Here is a 22289-nt window from a genome sequence, read left to right as displayed (position 1 = left end):
AAATTATGTTAATGCTTGGTTAAAGAGAAAAGTCTTAAGTTAAGACCTAAAGTGATCGACTGTGTCTGATTCTCGTACATTGGTTGGCAAATCATTCCAGAGCTTAGGGGCTAAATAGGAAAAGGATCTACCACCTTTAGACAATTTTGATATTCTAGGGATAGTTAACCCTTGTGCATTGTTCTAATTCACTACCCTTTTGTGTTCTTAGTGGCCATAAATCTGTTAATCAACCTCAGGACTAATCAAAACTACCAAATGCTTCCCAAAATGTCATGATTTTAACCACAAGAATCAAGAATGCATGATAATAAGGTGTCATGGCTCTGCAATCAAAAAATTTTGTTATAATGTTGTTAGTGGCCATTTTTGGCCTCTACCAGCATGTAAGGGTAGTAAATTTGCCCACGGTATACTGTTACGTTTTTGAAAAAATTCAAAGAATTTTCTTAAAATATGTGTTAATATAAGATTTGTCACCAAAAATCATTCCATTTGCTGAAACACAGAGAAAGTTGTGGCCAAATTAAGACAAAAAAAAACAAAATTACCAAAAATGGCCCCAACAACACATAAGCGTTAAGAGACCAAAATTTTGCTACCGCAGTATACGTACTGGATTCTGATAGTAATTCTCTAAGATACGAGGGTGCTAGGCCATTTAAGGCTTTGTAGATGATTAGTAGAATTTTAAATTGTATGTGATATTTGACTGGTAGCCAGTGTAAAGATGCCAAAATTGGGCTTGTGTGGTCATACTTCTTAGAATGAGTAAGCACTCTTGCAGTGGAGTTTTGAATTAGTTGAAGCTTGTTTACCTGATTTGCATGGCATCCCCCGAGCAATGAGTTACAATAGTCTATCCTAGAGGTCATAAAAGCGTGAATAAGCTTCTCTGTGTCAGATGTAGACAGTATATGGCATATTTTTTAGATATTTCTAAGATGGTAGAACGCTGTGCGGCAGACTTTGGATATATGACTATCGAAGGATAAATTGCTGTCAAACACCACACCTAAGTTCTTAACACCTAAGATGGCACCACAGTGCAGCAATCTATGGGCAATTTGTAATCTGACATATTTTGTTTTGAGCGATTTGGTTCAATAATAAGTATCTCTTATTGGAGTTTAGCATAAGGAAGTTATGTGCCATCCAATCACTTATATCGCTAATACAGTCTGTTAGTTAACAGGACTGGTGTGTTTTGCTAGGATGAGAGGAGATGTAAAGCTGGGTATCATCTGCATAGCAGTGAAAACTTATGTTATGTTTCCTGATGATGTCTCCTAGAGGTTACATATATAACGAGAACAGGATAGAACCTAAAACTGATCCTTGCGGTACGCCATATTTAACCCGGGAGTGATATGACTCTTTCTCATCTACATAAACAAAATTATAGCGATTGGTTAGATACAATCTAAACCAGGCTAACGCCTGACCACTGATGCCAACATAGTTTTCTAGTCTATTGAGTAAGATTCTGTGATCTATTGTGTCAAAGGCTGCAATAAGGTCTAGTAATATAAGGATTGAGATTTCAACACGATCGAATGTTAATAGGAGGTCATTTGTAACTCTAAGCAGTGCTGTCCCTGTGCTATGGTGGGGCCTGAATCCTGATTGGAACTTTTCATATGTACTAATATTCACTAAGAATATGCATAGCTGACTTGCCACTACCTTTTCTAATATTTTAGAAAGAAAAGGGAGATTTGAGGTCTAAAGTTATTAAGATCTCCCTGGTCAAGATGTGGTTTTTAATGAGCGGTCTAATAACTAAGCTTGTTGAACATACCCTAGTTTTAGTGATGAGTTAAAGATAATTAATACTGGGTCTGACACTACATGTTATGGTTGTGGGGAACCCAAGTGCAGAGGTGGGTGAACACTAAAGACTTTATTAATTAACAAAAACAGAAAACAAAACCCACGAGGGGGCAAAACAACACTTGACTAGGGCTATGTTTACACGTGGGCGGTTATTTTCATAAACGGACATTTCAACCTCTCCGGTTTCAAAAATAATATCGTGCACACATGTCAGTTTTCAGAAAAGTGTTTATTTTCACGTACCCGTGCATATTTGCCGTCAAGAGACGCTCAAGCCCACGTAAGCCAATCACCGGCAGCGCTGGTGGTGACGTGAACTGGTTCTTCATGTTGGAGGGAGGAGTTGTTGCAGTAGGTGATTGATGACGTCAACGTACAGCGAGTTGAGGAATCACACGTAGAGGTCTAATTTCGAATCGCTCTCGCGGTACTTTGACATCATCCGTTGCAGCGCCGTATGAAGTCAAACACGTGTAAAATTGCTGACCTCAGAGCACTCGTCTCTGCTCCTCGACATAATGGACCAGCTGTATTTGCAAATACAAACACACGAAACGAGTTTGCACGAACATAAATGTGATCTTGGAAGCGTTCAGAGTAGCAGTCACATGTAAACATGGGTCGCACTTTTGACGTAGGTGCGAGCTCTGGCGCATACTCTGTGATGTTGCCTGCTTAAACATCCGTTTGTCTCACTTTACATGCAACCATGCAACCGAAGATTTTCAAGATCTCCACTCTGCCCGGAGTTCTTAGAAACAATCGGTTTCAGAGGGGAGTTCTCCGTTTGCATGTAAACGAGGGGCACAAACGAAGGTAAATCTCTCAGTTTTTAAAAATAACCATGTACGTGTAAACAGACCCTAGACTAGACAAAACTTCTTAACAGCATACTCACAGAAAACAATGCACAAGCACAGGACAATGAATACAAGAGCATTAAATAGGGGAACAAATCAAGAGGGGAGCAGGTGATAAGAATCAAACAATAATGAGGAGGATGACAAGGGAGCAGGGTAAAATAGACAAGACACAGGGAACACGTGGTCTAGTAGACCAATACTGAGACCACGTGAACCCACACAAAACATGTGTTTAACCCACACCTTAAACAAAGGACAAGATGGCAGAACCATGACACTACAGGAAATACTTCTTTAGGTAATTTTGTGGAAACTGGGTCTAATATACAGGATGATGATTTGGATGATGTTACTAATTTGGAGAGCTCTTCTATTGTAGTAGCCTTAAATGACTCAAGATGTTCGTATGTTAATCTAGTATTAAATGTACTACTGGGTTGAGTGGTGGCTGCTTGCGTAGCTACGATGTTTTCCCTAATAACCATAATTTTGTTAGTAAAGAAGTTCATGAGGTCGTTACTACTGTGTTGAAATGTAGTATCGGTTTCTGTTTGTTCTTTGTTTCTAGTCAGTTTCAGAACTCTGCTAAAGAGGAAATGCAGATTATTTTGATTTTCTCTGATGAGCTTTCTGAGATATATATAAATAGATATATATAAAAACAGCCAGATCTACCTGTCTGTAGGGTTGAACACTCTCTTTCCATGCTGCACGCCATACCTCTAACTTTGTGTTTCTATAATTCCGTTCCATTTTTCTAGCTACCTTTTAAGGGCTGCAGTATGATGGTCATAGCATGGAGCTGGCGTTTTTTCTTTAATTCTTTTTTTCCGAATGGGAACAACGGCTTCCAGCGTGCTAGAACAAATGTTGGTCAGGTTTTCTATTACAATATCCAGATCTTCATGGTTATCTGCTACATGTTTCATCTGGGACAGGTCCAGAAGAGTGCTAATAAAGCTATCCTTAGTGGTGGAAATTATTGTTCTGGCTAATCGGTAGCATGTTGTGGACCGAGTGGTCCTATCTAAAAGTATGGTGTACGAGACAAGGCTGTGGTCTGAAACAGCATCGCTCTGAGGTGATATTTTGATTTCATTAATATTGAGTCCAAGTATATTAATAAATCTAATGTGTGTTTATGGGTATGTCACGACTGGGTTACAGGAATCAGGAGTTAGGACGACAATGATCCAACAGTGAGTGTGATACAGGCAGGGGTATAAATACACAGACTAAATGACATACAGGTGTGATGAGGCAGGTAATTAATCAATGAATGTCAGGGTATGCATGGACCCTGACACATTTTGTTTATTGACACAGTCGAAATTTGTTGATACTCTGGTATCCGGTAAATTAAATAGGACTTGGTTTTGCAGCCATATAAAACGAAGAAGAGTATTTTTTGGCAGTAGGAACACATGGTTTTGGTGCACACATGGATTAAAAAGTGCTCCATGTCTATAGTTAAATATACTGCTGGATCTTCATTGTTTTTAATCTACTTTTATACCAGAGGTCCTGGACATCTTCTTCAGACACATGGCTTCATGGATTATATCAAATACCAACAATAAAAAAGTCAAAACCTGACCTGCTCTGCTAGAAATCTTATAATGGGTCATGGTAAAATCTTTCATCAAGACATTGGTTCAAAACAAACATCATAGTAAATAAAAATGGGACCCTGACACAAAATCAAGGTCCTGCCATAGCCATGCAAATGGAGGTAGCAAAGAGGATCAAATAAAGGGGTTCCCATATTTATGCCCAGTGAGTTTTAGAGAAAATGATTTAGTTCGTAAGGTAATTTCCCCTTCACTTTCAATTGTTTGACTTCAATGAAACATTATTTTTGTGATTTTTTTTATTAAAGCTTAAAAGAAGAAACATTATAGATTATTTTTTATAGCTTCCTTTGCTCATATTTACCAAGGGTGCCCAAACTTTCGAGCCCCATTGTATGTGCTTGTATATACAGTAGTAAGCCGTTTTGCACACCACATGCCAATAACTTTGTTTTACAAAGTTCTTTGTATCAAAACTTAATTTTATATCCTTAGTGCATTTTCAGTGCAACCTCTTAACCTAACAGTTTCATTCACAAAACTGCACATAGTTTTAATACAACTATGGTGAGATTTTACTACTTGCCAAGACAGCGGGAACGCACAACCTGCATCAACTTACACTCTGCTTGCACATACAAACCACATTAAAGTGATTGCTGGTTGCGTTCTAGTTTCACCAACAGTTTTTCTCAGGGATTTCTATTAGTTCTTGTTAAGGTGGTGCCTACACAACCATTAAATACAAAATAATAATCCAAATCACATTATTAAACACGGTTACTCAGAGACTTTAAAAATATGCATTTATTTAACCTTTTGCTTAAGTAAGTCTTGCAATAAGCTACCAGTGTCATGATTCTGCCATCTTGTCCTTTGTTTAATCTAGTCTTGTGGCGGGATCATGACAGACCCATGTTTTGTGTGGGATCACGTGGTCTCAGTATTGGTTTTACTAGACCACGTGTTCCCTGTGTCCTGTCACTTTTACCCCACTCCCTTGTCATCCTCATTCTTATTGTTTAACCCATGTCACCTGTTGTCCTCATTAGTTGTCCCCTATTTAAGGTCCTTGTGTTTGTTACTCTGTGCTTGTTTGTTTGTTTCCACCTGTAAGTCAAGTCACTGTCAAGTCAAGTCTAGGTCTTTGTATATTTAGTGTTAAGTCAAGTTTAGTGTTTAAAGGAACAGTATGTAGGATTGTGGCCAGAACTGGTATTGCAATAACAAAACTTGTGGCTAAAACTGGTACTGCAATCACCCAACTGGTGGCCAATACACAACATGACAACATAAACATCAGTTGAGGGCTGCAACTCCACTTTTTAAATGACAATATCCTGGCCAGACCACTGTTGTGAGTGATATACGTATTTGAAATGAAAATGATTTCTTAATGTCTATTGACATATCAGGGCCATTTTATGATTAATTGATATAAATTTCTTACATTCTGTTCCTTTAAGTGTAGTTTTGTGTCTTGCCCTGTTTAGTGTTCTCTCCTTCTGTTTAAGTTATCCTGTTTCTGTTGTTTTGCCCCCTCATGGGTTTTGTTTTCTGTTTTGTTAAAGTATTTCGTGAAGATCTGCTGTCTGCATTTGGGTTCTGTCCTTCCATTTCACACACCACCATAACAACCAGGGTCAAAGCAGTGGTTTCTTCGAAGTGCCTTACAAACACATCGGTCCAGCAGCATGCAATTTGTATTTTAATCATACAATGATTATTTTACCTCAATAAACTCGTTTTTGTTATTGTTTGAATCAAACATTTAAAATTAAAAACAATTTGATGCTTCACAGCCCTAGAAGACCAATTACGGTCCGGCACATGCACAATTAGCCGGGGCAAGCTTCGTCAATCCAGCATCAAAGTTTGTTCACAAAGTTACAAAGTGTAACTGGTTTTACAAATAGTAATCAATACACCCTCCCCCCACAAAAAAACCTGTGGTATAAAACTAAGGGATGAGAGCTCTGAACCGCAGCATTTACACTTTTTTTCAAAACCGTTTCTTTGAATAGCTTGTGGTTTCAGCAGAGTGTGTGAAAATTGGTTCCAGCATAGAGAAAACAAATGATGCCTATAGAAGGACTTAAAAAAAAAAAGATGTTTAGGGGTGGGACTTCAGTTATTTCTATTTAAACAACTAGACATTGCACATAGTCTCAACTGTGCATTGATCAGTCTTGTATACCCATCTATAGATTGTATGAAGTGGCAGAATGATTGTAAGTTACAAATATTTATTTGCTTAAAATCAGTTCTTTTTGTGGCTTTAAACTTCTAGACTGTTTTTACCAGGATGTTTATTTCCAAAGTGCTTCATGATAATGTTTAAGATACCTTTACGATATATATTTTATGTTCTAATTTTCTTAGCTCAGGCTCTTCTGAATGTGAGATATTTCTAGTGTCTTTTCTAATGCTTTTTATTTCACTTTCATAGCTGTGTTTCATAGTTTGAAAATATATTTTTTCTGCAACATGAGGTAAGTCGTGTTATAGTCACAAAAAATGTGATTAATTTATTCTTGTCCATGGCACGAAATTCAGCTTCTTTCTGTGTTTTTTTTTTCGTGTCACTAGAACAAATTTCTATAAATAAGTTTTGTGTCTGTGGTAGGGCTGTAACGATAAATTGCGTGTCCCATTAAAAATGCCTGTCTGAAACCGATTCTGAATCGCAGGGCTTTGATTCTGTGTTTCAGGCACAGCTTGTGCGTGTACTACGGCATTTGGTCAGTAGGAAGTCCTTTTCAATCTAAAATCATTATGAGTCGGAGTCGTTTATAACGTGCATTTAAAAAAGCAACACTCGTAAAAACAAAATCATTCAAAATATTCTTTATTATCATGAAAATACCTGAAACAATCTGAAGAACAGCGATATAAATATTCCTGTAGACATTTCCTGGAATAGCATTTGTAATGCTACTTCTTCTGTGGCACAAAGGGAGTTTCTGCACGAGAGCGCCCCCTGGCTTTGGGATGTGCCGGGATTTCAATGTAATTCATTAAAATTCATTCATTGAGAAAACGTGCATTTGCACAAATAAATCGTTACAGCCCTAGTCCGTGGCCCGACTTTCTTTTTCGACTGTTTATAGAAATTTGTGAGTGTGAGTGACACGAAAAAGACATTCCTGCTCAAGGCATGAAAAAAGCTGAATTCCATGCCATGGACACAAATAATCAAATTTTTCGCAACTATAACACAACTTTCCTTGAGAGCAGTATTTCTTACAGTAGATCTTAAATAATATTTTGAATTTTTTTAAACCATAATCAGCCAGTCCCTTACAGAAGCATTATCAACGGTGGACTGAAACCTGGAAAAAGCTTTACCGTCCGAGGAGTGGTCAGCTGCAACCCTCACAGGTGAAACAACATCAGACACTTGAGAGAATATATGAAGAGCTCAGATGCAAAAGCCTCTAAAAGCCACCTCTGTCAAAAAATAGATAATGATATTAACTGAATCTTCTTGGCACATACATACTGCATGCTTAAAAAATATTTTCAATTCAAATCCACTTAAACCACAGCCTCAGGCCATTCAGAAATACTGATTTGTTTCAAGAATCCATTCCAAAGTCCAACATGGATCACATTCAAACTTGGGTCCCTTGTGACTTAGACCTGAATTCAACCTGAATGTCGCAGTCACCTGCATCACAGTCACATGCATCATGTGTGGTTCAGTTTCTTCATTTTTGCTTTTTGAATGTTGACTTTCAACATTTGCAATGTTCAAGTTGCATCTTTATTGCTCTTGAAACGGTTTACTATGTCTTGTCTAAATACGTGGATACCAATAAAATGACTAAAGTCGCATTTGTAAAAATAAGGAATCTAAGTTATTGACTAATAATTTTTTTATTGCCATACGTGAAATTCTGAACCTAAACATAAGAACTTGGTTACAAGAAAACATGTCAGACGCATTTTTAGGTTTCTGCATCTGAAGTTTTCATATTTTCTGTTTTAAAATATTCTGCTTTTTTACATTGCATTGTCTGAGTTTTCATCTTTTTGCAATTAGGATTGCATTCAACTTCCGCCACCTTTTAGGGATTGCATTTCACTACAATCCACGTTTTGATGAGAATAAGGTAGTGTGCAACTCTTGGGATGGTCAGTGGGGTCCAGAGGAATATCCTGCAGGGATGCCATTTAAAGCAGGTCAACCCTTTGAGGTAAGCAAACTCGCATCTTTATATCATATTAAATGTAGTAGGACAATCTTACAAATTGCATTGTTTTTCATTAAGCAAAAGATGTATGAGATGTTCTCTCTCTCTCTCTCTCTCTCTCTCTCTCTCTCTCTCTCATATATATATAAACTACTCACAGTAAAATTGGGTTATAAATAAATAAATAAATAAATATATTTTTTATAATCCAATTTTACTATGAGTAGTCCAGCACAAGTGTTTTATGAGGTGTTTGTTTTTACATAATACAGCATATAATTTTTCTATGCTTTTTCAGATCTACATTTTTTGTACTGATCACTCCTTCAACGTGTGTGTGAATGGTGTACAAGTACACTCTTACAAGCATCGCTTTTGTTCATTGAATGGAATTGATGTTTTCGAAGTTACTGGAGATGTGCAGATAAATCATGTGGAGGCTTAGCGGAGATTTATTTTAAGGTTCAAGATCATCAAGTCAATGTAGAATATGTTTCTAATGCATTTGCATAGTAATTTAATTAATTACTTTGTCGTCTCTTGGTTTGTATACCAGTAAACTGCATTGACTGATTCTGAATTGACAGAAAAATAAACATAATGCAAAAAATTGTCTCGATTCTGGTAATATTAGCTTATATGTGCCTAATGGGGGTTTTGTTCAGATTGGGGGTGTTATAACAGTATTCTGTGATATATGTAGGGCTTTGCATTAACACCTGCCAACATCCACTAACCTGCCAAATGCAGTTAAAATTCAGGCTAAAGTCTCATCATTTAATTGTAAGATTTGGAGGTTCATTCAATCATTGATTTCACTTTTATTTCAATCTTTGGGATGACCTTACTCAGTCATTAAAGATTTCATTTATATTTTCACTGAATGTTCTTTATGTATGATGACTTTATAGAAAACCAAAAATAACAAAGACTATATCTGGGTTTTTACAGACATGGTTACTTTCAGTGTATACAGTGGGCTATGTTTTTTGTGTGTTTGACTTCATGAGGTGCTGCGCAGACTGATCAGCATCAAAGTACAAATAGAGAAGTTTGACATCAAACAGCTCCATATGCGTTGGGGTTAGAGTTGGGTTTGGGTAGGGATGTCATTTTATGTAAATCTAACCCTAAACCGAAGTGACAATGGTAAGAAAATAGGACAAAACAGTTGAGTAACCAAAACGTGATAATCACACGAAAACAGGAATTAATTATACGATCACGAAAAAATGCGGAAATTCGTAATAATATCACGAAAAAAGAATCAAAAAAATATGTGACTGTACGAAATTTCGTGAGACTGGGCTGCCATGTGCACTTAAAACCCTCTTGTGGAGACTCGCTGTGATTGATTTTAATGTTCAATAATGATACATTTTTTTTTAGATAAAATTATTAGAGGAATGCATTATTGCATCAAATTTTACCTAATGTGTGAACATGTGTGATTCCGCGCCCCCATGAACTCTTTGGCGTTGTACCAAGAAGATGAATCTAGAAATCTACAAATAAAACGTCGCGACTGTCACATTTTAAAACATACATTTTCTACACAGAGGATGTTAACTGCACATTACCGTACTGGGGTTTGGAAAAGTTGTGAGCGTTTCTTCAAGTTTTTAAGAGCACCTATTATGGGATACACGTTTTTAAACATCCTTTTGTGTGTAAGTGTGCATTAGTACATGCTAACGATATTCAAAAAGTACATACCTCAAAGAAAACGATGACGCGAGTTATCGTCTCTAACGTTCGAGGACTACAAAAAACACTCGGATTGTAGGCAACAGTTTACTTCCTGGGATTAGTGACGTAGATAAGACCAACATTATCATAGTTCAGCCCTCTCTGCTTTGCTTGGGTACGCCCTCAAAGACGAGGGTGGGGTGGGGAGCGCCGAGTCAGAAGAGAGCTAAAATGGCGGAGGTTGGGAGTCCCTGCTTTGACTCTGTTTGCAAACTCTTGTTTCATTGTTTAAGCGATTAAATCTCTCGAGTAGACGCTGTCTCTTTAGATGCGAGGGCAAAATAGCACTTTATGGACTTCCACAGAGGACATCATGTTTAATACGGTTCCGGAAAAATCCAGTCAGAAGTTGTTCACGGAGTTTTCACAATAACTGCTTCTCATGAACCGAAGCTGGACGTCTCCTCCTGAAAGTTGGATTACTGTGCACTTCTGGATCACAGACTGTAAGTATTCATGTTTATTATTTGCCTTTTACTGTACATTACGTAACCGGTAACCGGAGATTAACATAATGTGCGTGTAGAGCTAAGCTTGCAAGCTAATTGTTTTGTGTTGTAATACTGTATTTCATAAACAACGTACCATATTTACACACGTGTATGTTGAATTATGCAGGCTTTCGTTTTTTTTATCGATGTTGGTTTAGACATGTTTACAAACTTGCTAAGTTGCTAAGCTAAATACAAATGCCAGCTAACGTTAAACTGTTAACAGTAAAATTTGTTCTCATGATCAAACTCAAGAAACTCTAAGTACAGATGATTTGTTTAAAGTTATATGTATTTTACTGTTGTATTTACTTGAAGCTTTCTTAGATTTTGAAACGAAGTAAACACGTAATGTGTGTTGCTAATGTTGGGCCATGTAATATGTAATACATTTACGTTTTAATGAATAGTCTAACGATTTATAGTCGTTGTACTCTATTGTTATAATATGTATTTTTGACTGAATACATGTTTGTTTTATTTGTCTATATCCTAGATTCGCAGCTGGACACATCCTTCTACACTGTATGCAAACATGCAACATCATTACACACAGTACAAGGAGTCAGACTGGCATATGAGGAGCAAAGGTGTGTAACACAAATGATGTATTTAGCTAGTGAAACCACTACCAGTCTTAAATGTATAACTGATGATGACAAAGTTTTTTTTCTCTGCATAATAATAGGAACCCAGGCAGTAGCATCGTTTCACAATGTTTCCATCATCATCATCAGTGGATGCCTTTGCCGTCCGTAGCCTGAGATTTCAGATTTGCAGCAAAAAAAAAATGATTTTGTCATTTATTGGAATGCTGTGCAGGTATTTAAGTATTTTAGTAACTGTGTTAAATAAAGTAGTATTTACTTTTACAATAAATTAATTGCTTGTTTATATTTTACAGGTATTTGTACCTTGCAGCCATCCATTACAATGTCACCAAGCCGTAACAAAAGCAGGAGAGGGAAAGTACAAGGCTATGTTCCCAAAACACACAAATGACATACCGTAAGCAGTAATGTTTTATTTCAAATACATTCATAATTAAAAACTTAATGTATGAAGCAGGGAAATAAATTATCAAAACAAAAGATTTATTGACTGCAATATTTCTACAGTTATGTGGAGGATGTGATCAGGCTTGTGTTTGATGAGGTATTTGAAGATAAGCTGAAGGAAACCCCGATTCCAATGGACCTGGCATCACAGTTTGAGAGACCTTCAAAGGAGGACGTGATTGCATGCCATCTTCAGTGCAGGGGTCGTCGAAAGCCAAAATTGTGACCGATCTGATCAGGAAGCTCCAAGCGTATCTGGAGAACAACACACGACAGGATGATAACCTTATAGTGTCGTCTTAGATAGCACCAGCTGACAAAGCTTTGATATGCCATTTATCTGAATAGAGACAGAGCGCCGCGCGTCATAACCTGAAAACCACGCCCACCGGGGGGGAAAACAATCCAACCGTCTCCATTGACTTTGTATTGCGAGAAGCCGCCTCCTTGTCATTTCTGGCTTGTAACAAAAAACTGAATAATGCCTAAAAGCTGCTGTGTGACAATATGTACAGCTAACAAGCCAAAGAACCCAGAAATAAGTTTTTATAAGCTGTCGAGCCGTAAAACCCTGTCTTTAAGGAGAATAAAGTGGATCGCCGACTACGTTTCCCCCTATTGGACGCAGTTCTACTAATAGTATTACTATGAAAAGTTGCCTGTATCCATTTCTGTGTCTTTAAACGCTCGTTTTTTGGGGTCGACAGCTTATAAAAACTTATTTACAGATTAAACTTAAAAACAGATTAATACCTAAAAGCTGCTGTGTGACAAGGTGTACATCTAACAACCCCAAAAAACAAATACGTTTTTATAAGCTTTCAACTCCAAAAAAATGAGCGTTTAAAGACACAGAAATGGAAACAGGCAACTTTTCATAGTACTCCTATTAGTAAAACTGCGTCCAATAGGGGAAAACGTAGTCGGCGATCCACTTTATTCTCCTTAAAAGCTGGGTTTTACGGCTCGACAGCTTATAAAAACTTATCTCTGGGTTCTTTGGCTTGTTAGCTGTACATATTGTCACACAGCAGCTTTTAGGCATTATTCAGTTTTTTGTTACAAGCCAGAAATGACAAGGAGGCGGCTTCTCGCAATACAAAGTCAATGGAGACGGTTGGATTGTTTCCCCCCCCCCGGTGGGCGTGGTTTTCAAATTTGCATATCGGCGCTCTGTCTCTATAGATAGCTGTAAGAAATGAATTGAACAATTTTTGAAACAAGAGCACAATATGGTTACTAAAGTATGTTTATTTGTATATTGTTTAACATTTAAATATATATTTGTAATAAATAAAAAAACTTTTGACTGACTTTTATATTTTCTTTAAAGTTGCATCTTTTGTTCTTTTGGGTACTTTGTTACTATTATGATACTTTAGTGTTATTGGTTTAAAAATGTAATAAAACTTACTCTAGTCCTGCACCTCAAAGGCTTATAGTCGGTACAATAAATGTTCTGTGTGTAGGGATTTAGACAATTTGTGCAAAACCTGGATGATGAATCACGCAGGTAAGAGGCCCTGGAACATGTTGCATTCTCCTTAAAACCTAATAAGTAAAAACATAGCACTTATAAGTAAGCAGTTTTTCATAATAAACTTTACCATAGTGAAATAATGTAGAACATTCATTTCAATTAATACTTTTTTGCTACATTTGGTGTTTCCATATAGTTTGCACAGTAATATAGTATGTAACAGTCTTTTATAATAAAGTTTACAATAGTAAAATAATGTTAATAAGTGAAATAGTTTTATAATCATTTCAACAAATACTTTCTATGTGCTACATTTGGTGTTTCCATATAGTTTGCACAGTAATATAGTATGTAATCGGTCTTTTATAATAAAGTTTACTATAGTAAAATAATGTTAATAAGTGAAATAGTTTTATAATCATTTCAAATAAAACCTTCTATGTGCTACATTTGGTGTTTCCATATAGTTTGCAAAGTAATGTAGTACGTTATAATTACCTTTTGGATGTCTTTGCAACACATTTTCGTCTTCGTTTAGCATTCTGGCAGAGCTAAGGACACCTAAAAAAGTTAAATCCAATCGCGTTCATTGACAGAGATCGTTTACATCGTAACAGCCGTCTGAACTCTCTGGATCGAGCTTGAAGTGGTAAGGCAGTACAGACACCATCGTTTATAGAGAAATATAGCGCTTGTTTACGTTGCCTGTGACTCTCAGTCAGAACCGGAAAATCCACGCGTAGTCAGGGGCGTAACCTTTCAAACACACGCCGAACCCAGTTGACCAATAACAGTTGAGTAGTCATCTGACCAATCCGAATACACTAGACATTTTGGGAGGCGGAGACAGGAACTAAACCGAGCGTTTTCCAGACATGCAGAAATCGGTGAGGTATTTAAGCAATTTATAAGACTCACAGTGCATTAGTTCAAGTTTTAATAACATGTATGTACTATGGGATATTACAATAACGTGCTAACGTGCTAATTTATTAGCATAATTGGTGCTCTTTAATGTGTTATTTAAAAAGCAAGAGTTGATGAAGAAGAAACGCCACTGCCTCCATCTACCGAGCCCAGTTCTTCAGACTCATTAACCCACAAGAAGGCTAGTCAGGCGCTGGTGGCGCCGGCTACCGCTTGCTCCCTGGCGGCAGTTCCAGTGCTCTCTCCCGGTCAGTCTGACACAGGTTACCCGCCGATCTAACTGCAATTGATGAACCACCTTCACAACCCAATTTGCATCCATGAGTTACTACCCGCCTCAACAACCTTTTGTTTTTTTGAAAAAGAACTCTGTGACTCTTTGGACTATAATGAGATCATTTCTGTTTTCAACATCAAACCCAGGCGTTTGGGTCTTGTTTTGTAGAATTAAAACAACAAAGGTAGGCATGCTGTTTAACTAATTTCCTTATTTTTGCTCGTGAAGTGATTTAACTAAGTGGTGTGTTGTGTATAGATGTATGCCAGCCTTATAGGTTAAACTTACATTGTTTAATTTAAATGAGTTGCTATTTTTGGCACAAAAGCTTAATTTCCAACAGGCTGATTGCACTGTATATGGTTGATTTAACATAACTTAGGCAGTGTGTTGTTATTTATTTCAAACCGTGCTCTGCTGAGAGTTTTCGTTATTTCAATTTATTTTTAGCCTACTTTATTTCAGGTGAACTGTTTTTGCACTGCTGACTAGCCTGAATAAGCCTGGTTTGTCCAGCCTTTATTGAGCTCTGTTGGTTGAACATGTTTAGACAGTGTTTTATTATTGACTATTGAAAGTAAAGATGTCACTGTTTTTGCAGTTTGTCTATTCTTTTTTTCCACTCTAAGGTTTAATTATTATTTAAGTAATTTTATTCTGATAAACTATAGGCCCACTCACTTTTGCTCCGGCCCGCCCAAAATACAATTTCTGCCTTTTTCAGATTCAGACCCTTTTGCTGACACTCATATTTAACTCACATGCTGTCCATTTCTTCTGATCCTTCTTAAGATGGTTTTACTCATTGGTGTTTTTAATTAAACTGATTGGATTTGATCAGGCACGTGCAGAGGGGGGGGGGGGGGCGGCGGGTGCCCAAGCACCTGCCCCTTTACCCCTGGATGACCAAAGTGCCCTTTTTGACAAGGCATTTTTTTGTAATTAAATGCCCTTTTGTGAAGGCCTGCCCAATCTAACTATTAGTAAAATTAATAAAAAATAATTTAGACGCAAATAAAATTAGTCACATGATGACGTATTGACCTTTCATTGGACAATCTCATTAGGGACGATCATCACTAGCTAGCTCACAGCGCTAGTAGCAGGCAGCGCCCACACGAGCACGACACGGTGCGCAGTACAGGGAGGATCCCCCTCGAGCCGGCATTGAACCGATGCGATATGCTTGTTATATTATTATTATTTTACAAGAACAACGTGAGGAGAGCATGCACAGCTTTTGTTTATTGCTGTCTGTGTGTATTAACATCTCTACAACGTTAGATGCAAACAGGGCTCTCAAGTCTCACGCATTCGGCGGGAGACACACGCATTTCAGCCAGTTTACACGCCAGTGATGCCACACCTTGCATTTCTCACGCTGAAAATAAAACATTCTTCCCATATAAAAACAATGGATGAGGCAAAGGCAGGGACATTCTCTGCTGGGAGTTCATACAGGTAGCTGTCTCGAGTTTTTAGGTGTGCTCAACTTCACGCAGCAATGCAAGAACCGAAACGCATATGACATCAAAGTACCGCGAGAAATATTCGGGAAATCATACGGAGGAGTTTGATTTCAAATCGCTCTCGCGCTGTTCTAATGTCATCCACCTGTCACGCGGAGTTTGTTGGAGGAGCAAGATCCGATGAATACGGTAAAAAAAACTCGTTTAATTTTTGTATCATATTGAATTTACGATTCCTGGACTCGCCTTTGATAAAAGACAATGTGAGCTGATGTTGGGTAATATAGCCATACTCGTGCTAAATTATTAACTCAGTCAAAAACTCTCCAGCTTTGCAACCAGTTTTAGTTTACCTGAAAATAAAGAAAGTACTAGAGGCTTCATAAAATGAATGAAAGGAGAGATGAATGTCATTATTTTATTGCCGTGTCATCAAGGCATCAAAGTGTATATTTTAAATATGACAACAAAAACACAAGACTGTAAACGTAATAATATCTTAATGTCACAATGCAATAATATCATATAATTTCAAAACTGCATATACTGTTGACACACACAAACACAAAATGAAATGCACTGTAAGTCGTTTTGGATAAAAGTGGCTGCCAAATGCATAAATATATAGATATAAAACTCAGTCTATATAGATTTTTCTCTCTCACTCTATTTGCAAGGAAAATAAAGGAAAACGTTAGACTTAAAATCATCTTTCTATTCTGTATTACTTTATTATTTGTTTCAGTTGTGTGCTTGCGTGTCAGCGAGCAAAGTGCCCTTTTTATTTTTTGAGCACCTGCCTCTCCAATTGTCTCTGCACGGCCCTGGATTTGATAAGAAAAGGCACACACCTGCCCAGGAAGGAACTGCCCAAGGAGCTTAGAGACAGAATTGTGGCCAAGCCTCAGCATTATAGCTATTATGTAACACCACTGCTTTGCAGGGCTTATTGCTTTTATAAAACGGTTACTTCATATGCATAGCTGGATTTCATAAACCACAGCAAATAAGTTGCAATTATATTAGTACAAATATTACTCTTTCGCCAAACAAAGTAGTTCCTCAGAATCAAGTGTGGTTGCAACAGAGCGCAGTTTCCAAGCAACACAGACAGAGCAAAGACACAATGTAAATATGATTAAAGACTGTGGTGTTTATGTCACCAGCCAGGGGCTGGCTGCTAATTGTATAGCCACGCCCCTTCTCGACTTCCACCTCGAGGAGGTCCCCAAAACCAACCCAATGACCAGACAACAACGAGGACAGGTAAGTATAAAAATATTCTTTATTTATTTAAATATTTAAAATGTACTGGGATTTGGGGAAAGGGAAATTAAAACTAGTATCGGGCTCTGCCCTCCAGGGGGCCACGGCCGAGTGAGTGACAAGGGGGGGGAGGGAACGTTGAGGAACAGGCTCCCGCCTCTGGTTCCTTCTTCCCGTGGCGCCCTCCTCTTACTTCCTGGAGGCAGAACAAAAGTACAATGAGTGTTGGTATTGGTCTCTCCTGTCTGCGTACCTGTATTGTGCTTGTGGTACTCCACCGCTTGCACTCGCACCACTCCTGGTCGTCGACTCCCTCTCCTCTCCTTTCCTTCTCTCTCCACAGGCAGTGACCGGGACACAGAGGACACGATAATCTGACTGGAGGGCTCTCACCTCTTTTCTGGCCACAACCCTTGATGAATGCAGTTTCTCTCACGGCTCGTTCCCTTAATGCTCACTCCTGTTCTCTCTCTCTCCACAGACGACAGCTGGGACACAGGGACACAGTGAATCTGACTCCAAAAAGGCTCTCTCACCTCTTCGCTGACTACAGCTCTTGGTAAGTGCGGGTTTCTCGACGGTGGCTCCTCTCGGTCAGTATGCACGGCACACTCTTCGTCTCTGTTGAACAACAGTCTTAGCAGGTTAGTATGCACTTTACAAGGTGGCGAACTTACGACAGCTGACGTCCGCAGTGTGTCAGCTGGACAATAGTTCCTATATGACGCCGGGGACAAAACCCTCTCGGCGAGCTCGTTGGTCTGCAGAGGGGCGAGAACGTCACACCGTCACACCGGGTCGAGCGCTGCCCTTTCCTCAGTACCAGTTGGGCGATCGAACACTGGACAGGGGCGCCCTTTTGTAGAGACCTCGGGACGGCGAATCTCCTTCGCCTCTAGCTCTGCGACAATGAAAGTACACAAGTAAGGCAGCAATATTTATTTATCCAACGTCTTACTCACACACCGCCGCTCTACAGTTCTTCACCGCCACTCGATTAAGCCCGCCGAGTGTTTGGCGTAGAAATCACTCCAGGATGCCGCTCCGTTATTTCGACCTGAAGCACACTCACAGCATAATTATTTACAAGTTTTCTCTAGGACCGCTTGCCTCTTCGTCTTCCCTTAATGAAGGAGTGGAGGCGGGGATACGTCTGACAAGACACAGCAATTTCACTGCAATACACAGCATTACACAGCACCACTTCAAAGTGAAAATTTCTACATCCAAAGACTCACCCACCACGCTCAGTGCACACAAAAAGACGCCAGTCTTCCTTCACTTCGCTCTGGGTGGAATGCGGCGGTGATAACACGGCCTAGTGTTTTTTTCGTCACTGTAGCTGCTTCATAAAAGGATCCTTCGGCTCACCCACCACGCTGACTCAGGGGTAGGGCCGCCCTCTCTCTCTTGGAGGCACTCGAAAGAGTTACAAGTCAGACATATGCAATTCGTTCCAATAAAATAGTGTTTGGTTACTCACGGCTGCTGCACTTCCCTCGTCTCACGTTTCTCTACGTAATCCGCACTGTAAACACTCCAACTGCACTGGCAGGGCGGTTTTCAGTCGCCAAAAACACACTTTCCCACGGGTGTCTACTCACAGCAACACGTGTCTTCTTCCTTTGTTTCTCTTCTCTAGATGTCAGCGTTCGGTCGTTCTTCAACCCATAAGGTTTTCAATATCTCCATCAACATACATCCATCGCACAAAGCGAGAGAGAGGCAAGTATATCGATCGATCAGCGTATCGGGTGAGCACAACTCAGCCCTTCAATACACACCAACATCTTCTCTTTGGGGTGCTCCTTGTAAAAGATCCACGGCTTGCCTTCCTTTCGCCTCTTGTGGCTCCGTCCTCTTTCCGCGCGCTTCCTAGCGCAGCCCGGATCAACAGAGCCTTCGGGCTCTTCAAAAGGTGCGTGTCTTTGTTTTGCCTTTGGCAAAGGAGCTCCCCCGTGTCAATCGCCTCTCGTGTCCATCGCTTCTTTCTTTGTGTTCCCACAGAGCTATTTAAATGCTTCATCTTCCCGCAACCTCCAATCATACTTCGTTTCTCTAATTCGTTGCACCTGTAGCGAATTTGGCTCGTTTGTTGCTATGGAGAACCAGGAAGTAAACCGGTGCATTAAAAAAAATCTGTCCGGGCAGAACCTTTCTCCGCCACTTTCGGTTCCGCCCCATCATAGTCACCCGGTGACATCTATTTTCATAAATTAACATTCATCTAATGTATACATTTATATTTATATCGCGCAACTGTTGAAGAGTAGTCAAATATGTTTGAAAGCATGCTTAACTCTTTTAAATTAAAAAAAAGAACAGACCCATCCTACCTTTATTTGTTCTCTTTTTATCACCACTCAAATTCTGACCAAAAAGAGATAATTGCATTTTTGTGAAGGACTTTTGTTAGACATCAGATTCAGATGATTAAATCAGGTTCAGTGTTTCTGAGTGTTTTATAAGTTGTATAAGAGCTTCAGTTGATAATAGCAGAAATATGGATTGGTGTAAAAACTCCTCCGGGAAGCGCTTCTCTTAATTGATGAGATAACTCAACATGATGATGACACAGTGATACTTAAGCTATGTAATGCAGTCTGAACCGTGGGGTTACCGGGTATTTTATCACAGCTTACAGAACGTGTTTCAACCAATCAGAATGGGCCTATTTGTTTGTGGCACACGATGCGTCCAATCTAATGGGAATACAGACTGGATACAGAAGAATGTGGATAGCCGCTCTAAAAAGCCAGTGTAGTAGTGAGGCCAGGTACACAGAGACAGAGTGATAGAGAGAATTAATTAAAGTTGTATTATAACGTTAAATTATAGCAATTGTGTATTTTACATTATACAAAAATTGCATACCAATACACAAACCATTAAGAATTGCTAAATTGGGCTAAGAAAGAAGTCTGCCATATAAAGAGCTGGAGCCCAGAGGCGTTATCCCCATTCAAACTGAGGGTGCAAGTGCCCCTTGTTTTTTTTTTTGCCAAATGGATTTTGCATGCAACCTCAAAATCAAAGAAAAGAAAGTTCATTAATCTGTTTTTTGACTTTTAATCTGTTTAATATGCACAATATTATCAATTCTGTGCTGCATCCTTGTCACTTTTTGGAGATTTCCACCGTTTTGATAGTGTTTTGATCGTGTTACATTACTTTATTCTGGCAGCAGACATTAGTGTCTGAGCGCGCTCACAAGCTTTTTGCTGTTGCTGCTGCATTTTGATGAAGAATTAAAGAGCACCAATTATGCTAATAAATTAGCACGTTAGCACGTTATTGTAATATCCCATAGTACATACATGTTATTAAAACTTGAACTAATGCACTGTGAGTCTTATAAATTGCTTAAATACCTCACCGATTTCTGCATGTCTGGAAAACGCTCGGTTTAGTTCCTGTCTCCGCCTCCCAAAATGTCTAGTGTATTCGGATTGGTCAGATGACTACTCAACTGTTATTGGTCAACTGGGTTCGGCGTGTGTTTGAAAGGTTACGCCCCTGACTACGCGTGGATTTTCCGGTTCTGACTGAGAGTCACAGGCAACGTAAACAAGCGCTATATTTCTCTATAAACGATGGTGTCTGTACTGCCTTACCACTTCAAGCTCGATCCAGAGAGTTCAGACGGCTGTTACGATGTAAACGATCTCTGTCAATGAACGCGATTGGATTTAACTTTTTTAGGTGTCCTTAGCTCTGCCAGAATGCTAAACGAAGACGAAAATGTGTTGCAAAGACATCCAAAAGGTAATTATAACGTACTACATTACTTTGCAAACTATATGGAAACACCAAATGTAGCACATAGAAGGTTTTATTTGAAATGATTATAAAACTATTTCACTTATTAACATTATTTTACTATAGTAAACTTTATTATAAAAGACCGATTACATACTATATTACTGTGCAAACTATATGGAAACACCAAATGTAGCACATAGAAAGTATTTGTTGAAATGATTATAAAACTATTTCACTTATTAACATTATTTTACTATTGTAAACTTTATTATAAAAGACTGTTACATACTATATTACTGTGCAAACTATATGGAAACACCAAATGTAGCAAAAAAGTATTAATTGAAATGAATGTTCTACATTATTTCACTATGGTAAAGTTTATTATGAAAAACTGCTTACTTATAAGTGCTATGTTTTTACTTATTAGGTTTTAAGGAGAATGCAACATGTTCCAGGGCCTCTTACCTGCGTGATTCATCATCCAGGTTTTGCACAAATTGTCTAAATCCCTACACACAGAACATTTATTGTACCGACTATAAGCCTTTGAGGTGCAGGACTAGAGTAAGTTTTATTACATTTTTAAACCAATAACACTAAAGTATCATAATAGTAACAAAGTACCCAAAAGAACAAAAGATGTAACTTTAAAGAAAATATAAAAGTCAGTCAAAAGTTTTTTTATTTATTACAAATATATATTTAAATGTTAAACAATATACAAATAAACATACTTTAGTAACCATATTGTGCTCTTGTTTCAAAAATTGTTCAATTCATTTCTTACAGCTATCTATAGAGACAGAGCGCCGATATGCAAATTTGAAAACCACGCCCACCGGGGGGGGGGAAACAATCCAACCGTCTCCATTGACTTTGTATTGCGAGAAGCCGCCTCCTTGTCATTTCTGGCTTGTAACAAAAAACTGAATAATGCCTAAAAGCTGCTGTGTGACAATATGTACAGCTAACAAGCCAAAGAACCCAGAGATAAGTTTTTATAAGCTGTCGAGCCGTAAAACCCAGCTTTTAAGGAGAATAAAGTGGATCGCCGACTACGTTTTCCCCTATTTGACGCAGTTTTACTAATAGGAGTACTATGAAAAGTTGCCTGTTTCCATTTCTGTGTCTTTAAACGCTCATTTTTTTGGAGTTGAAAGCTTATAAAAACGTATTTGTTTTTTGGGGTTGTTAGATGTACACCTTGTCACACAGCAGCTTTTAGGTATTAATCTGTTTTTAAGTTTAATCTGTAAATAAGTTTTTATAAGCTGTCTACCCCAAAAAACGAGCGTTTAAAGACACAGAAATGGATACAGGCAACTTTTCATAGTAATACTA

General features: G+C 38.4%; 1 protein-coding gene and 1 long non-coding RNA gene across 3 annotated transcripts; both read left to right on the top strand.

Moving 5' to 3' along the window:
- Positions 1–6382: 6382 nt before the first annotated feature.
- Positions 6383–9143, top strand: LOC135770436 (galectin-5-like). Its single transcript, XM_065280129.2, has 4 exons — positions 6383–6501; positions 7563–7651; positions 8316–8469; positions 8765–9143. The coding sequence occupies exons 1-4, from the start codon at positions 6496–6498 to the stop codon at positions 8909–8911; spliced, it is 396 nt and encodes a 131-aa protein (XP_065136201.1). The 5' UTR covers positions 6383–6495; the 3' UTR covers positions 8912–9143.
- Positions 9144–10099: 956 nt separating this feature from the next.
- On the top strand, positions 10100–12121 carry LOC135770435 (uncharacterized). 2 transcript variants are annotated; one of them, XR_012337157.1, is made up of 5 exons: positions 10100–10661; positions 11203–11296; positions 11395–11528; positions 11611–11714; positions 11825–12121. It is a non-coding gene; the product is annotated as an uncharacterized lncRNA (long non-coding RNA). The 2 variants fall into 2 exon arrangements; XR_010542622.2 differs by having other exon boundaries at positions 10100–11296.
- Positions 12122–22289: the final 10168 nt, after the last annotated feature.

This window comes from Paramisgurnus dabryanus, chromosome 8 (assembly GCF_030506205.2).
Source record: "Paramisgurnus dabryanus chromosome 8, PD_genome_1.1, whole genome shotgun sequence".
Taxonomy (NCBI): domain Eukaryota; kingdom Metazoa; phylum Chordata; class Actinopteri; order Cypriniformes; family Cobitidae; genus Paramisgurnus; species Paramisgurnus dabryanus.
This window is presented reverse-complemented; position numbering and strand designations above follow the sequence as displayed.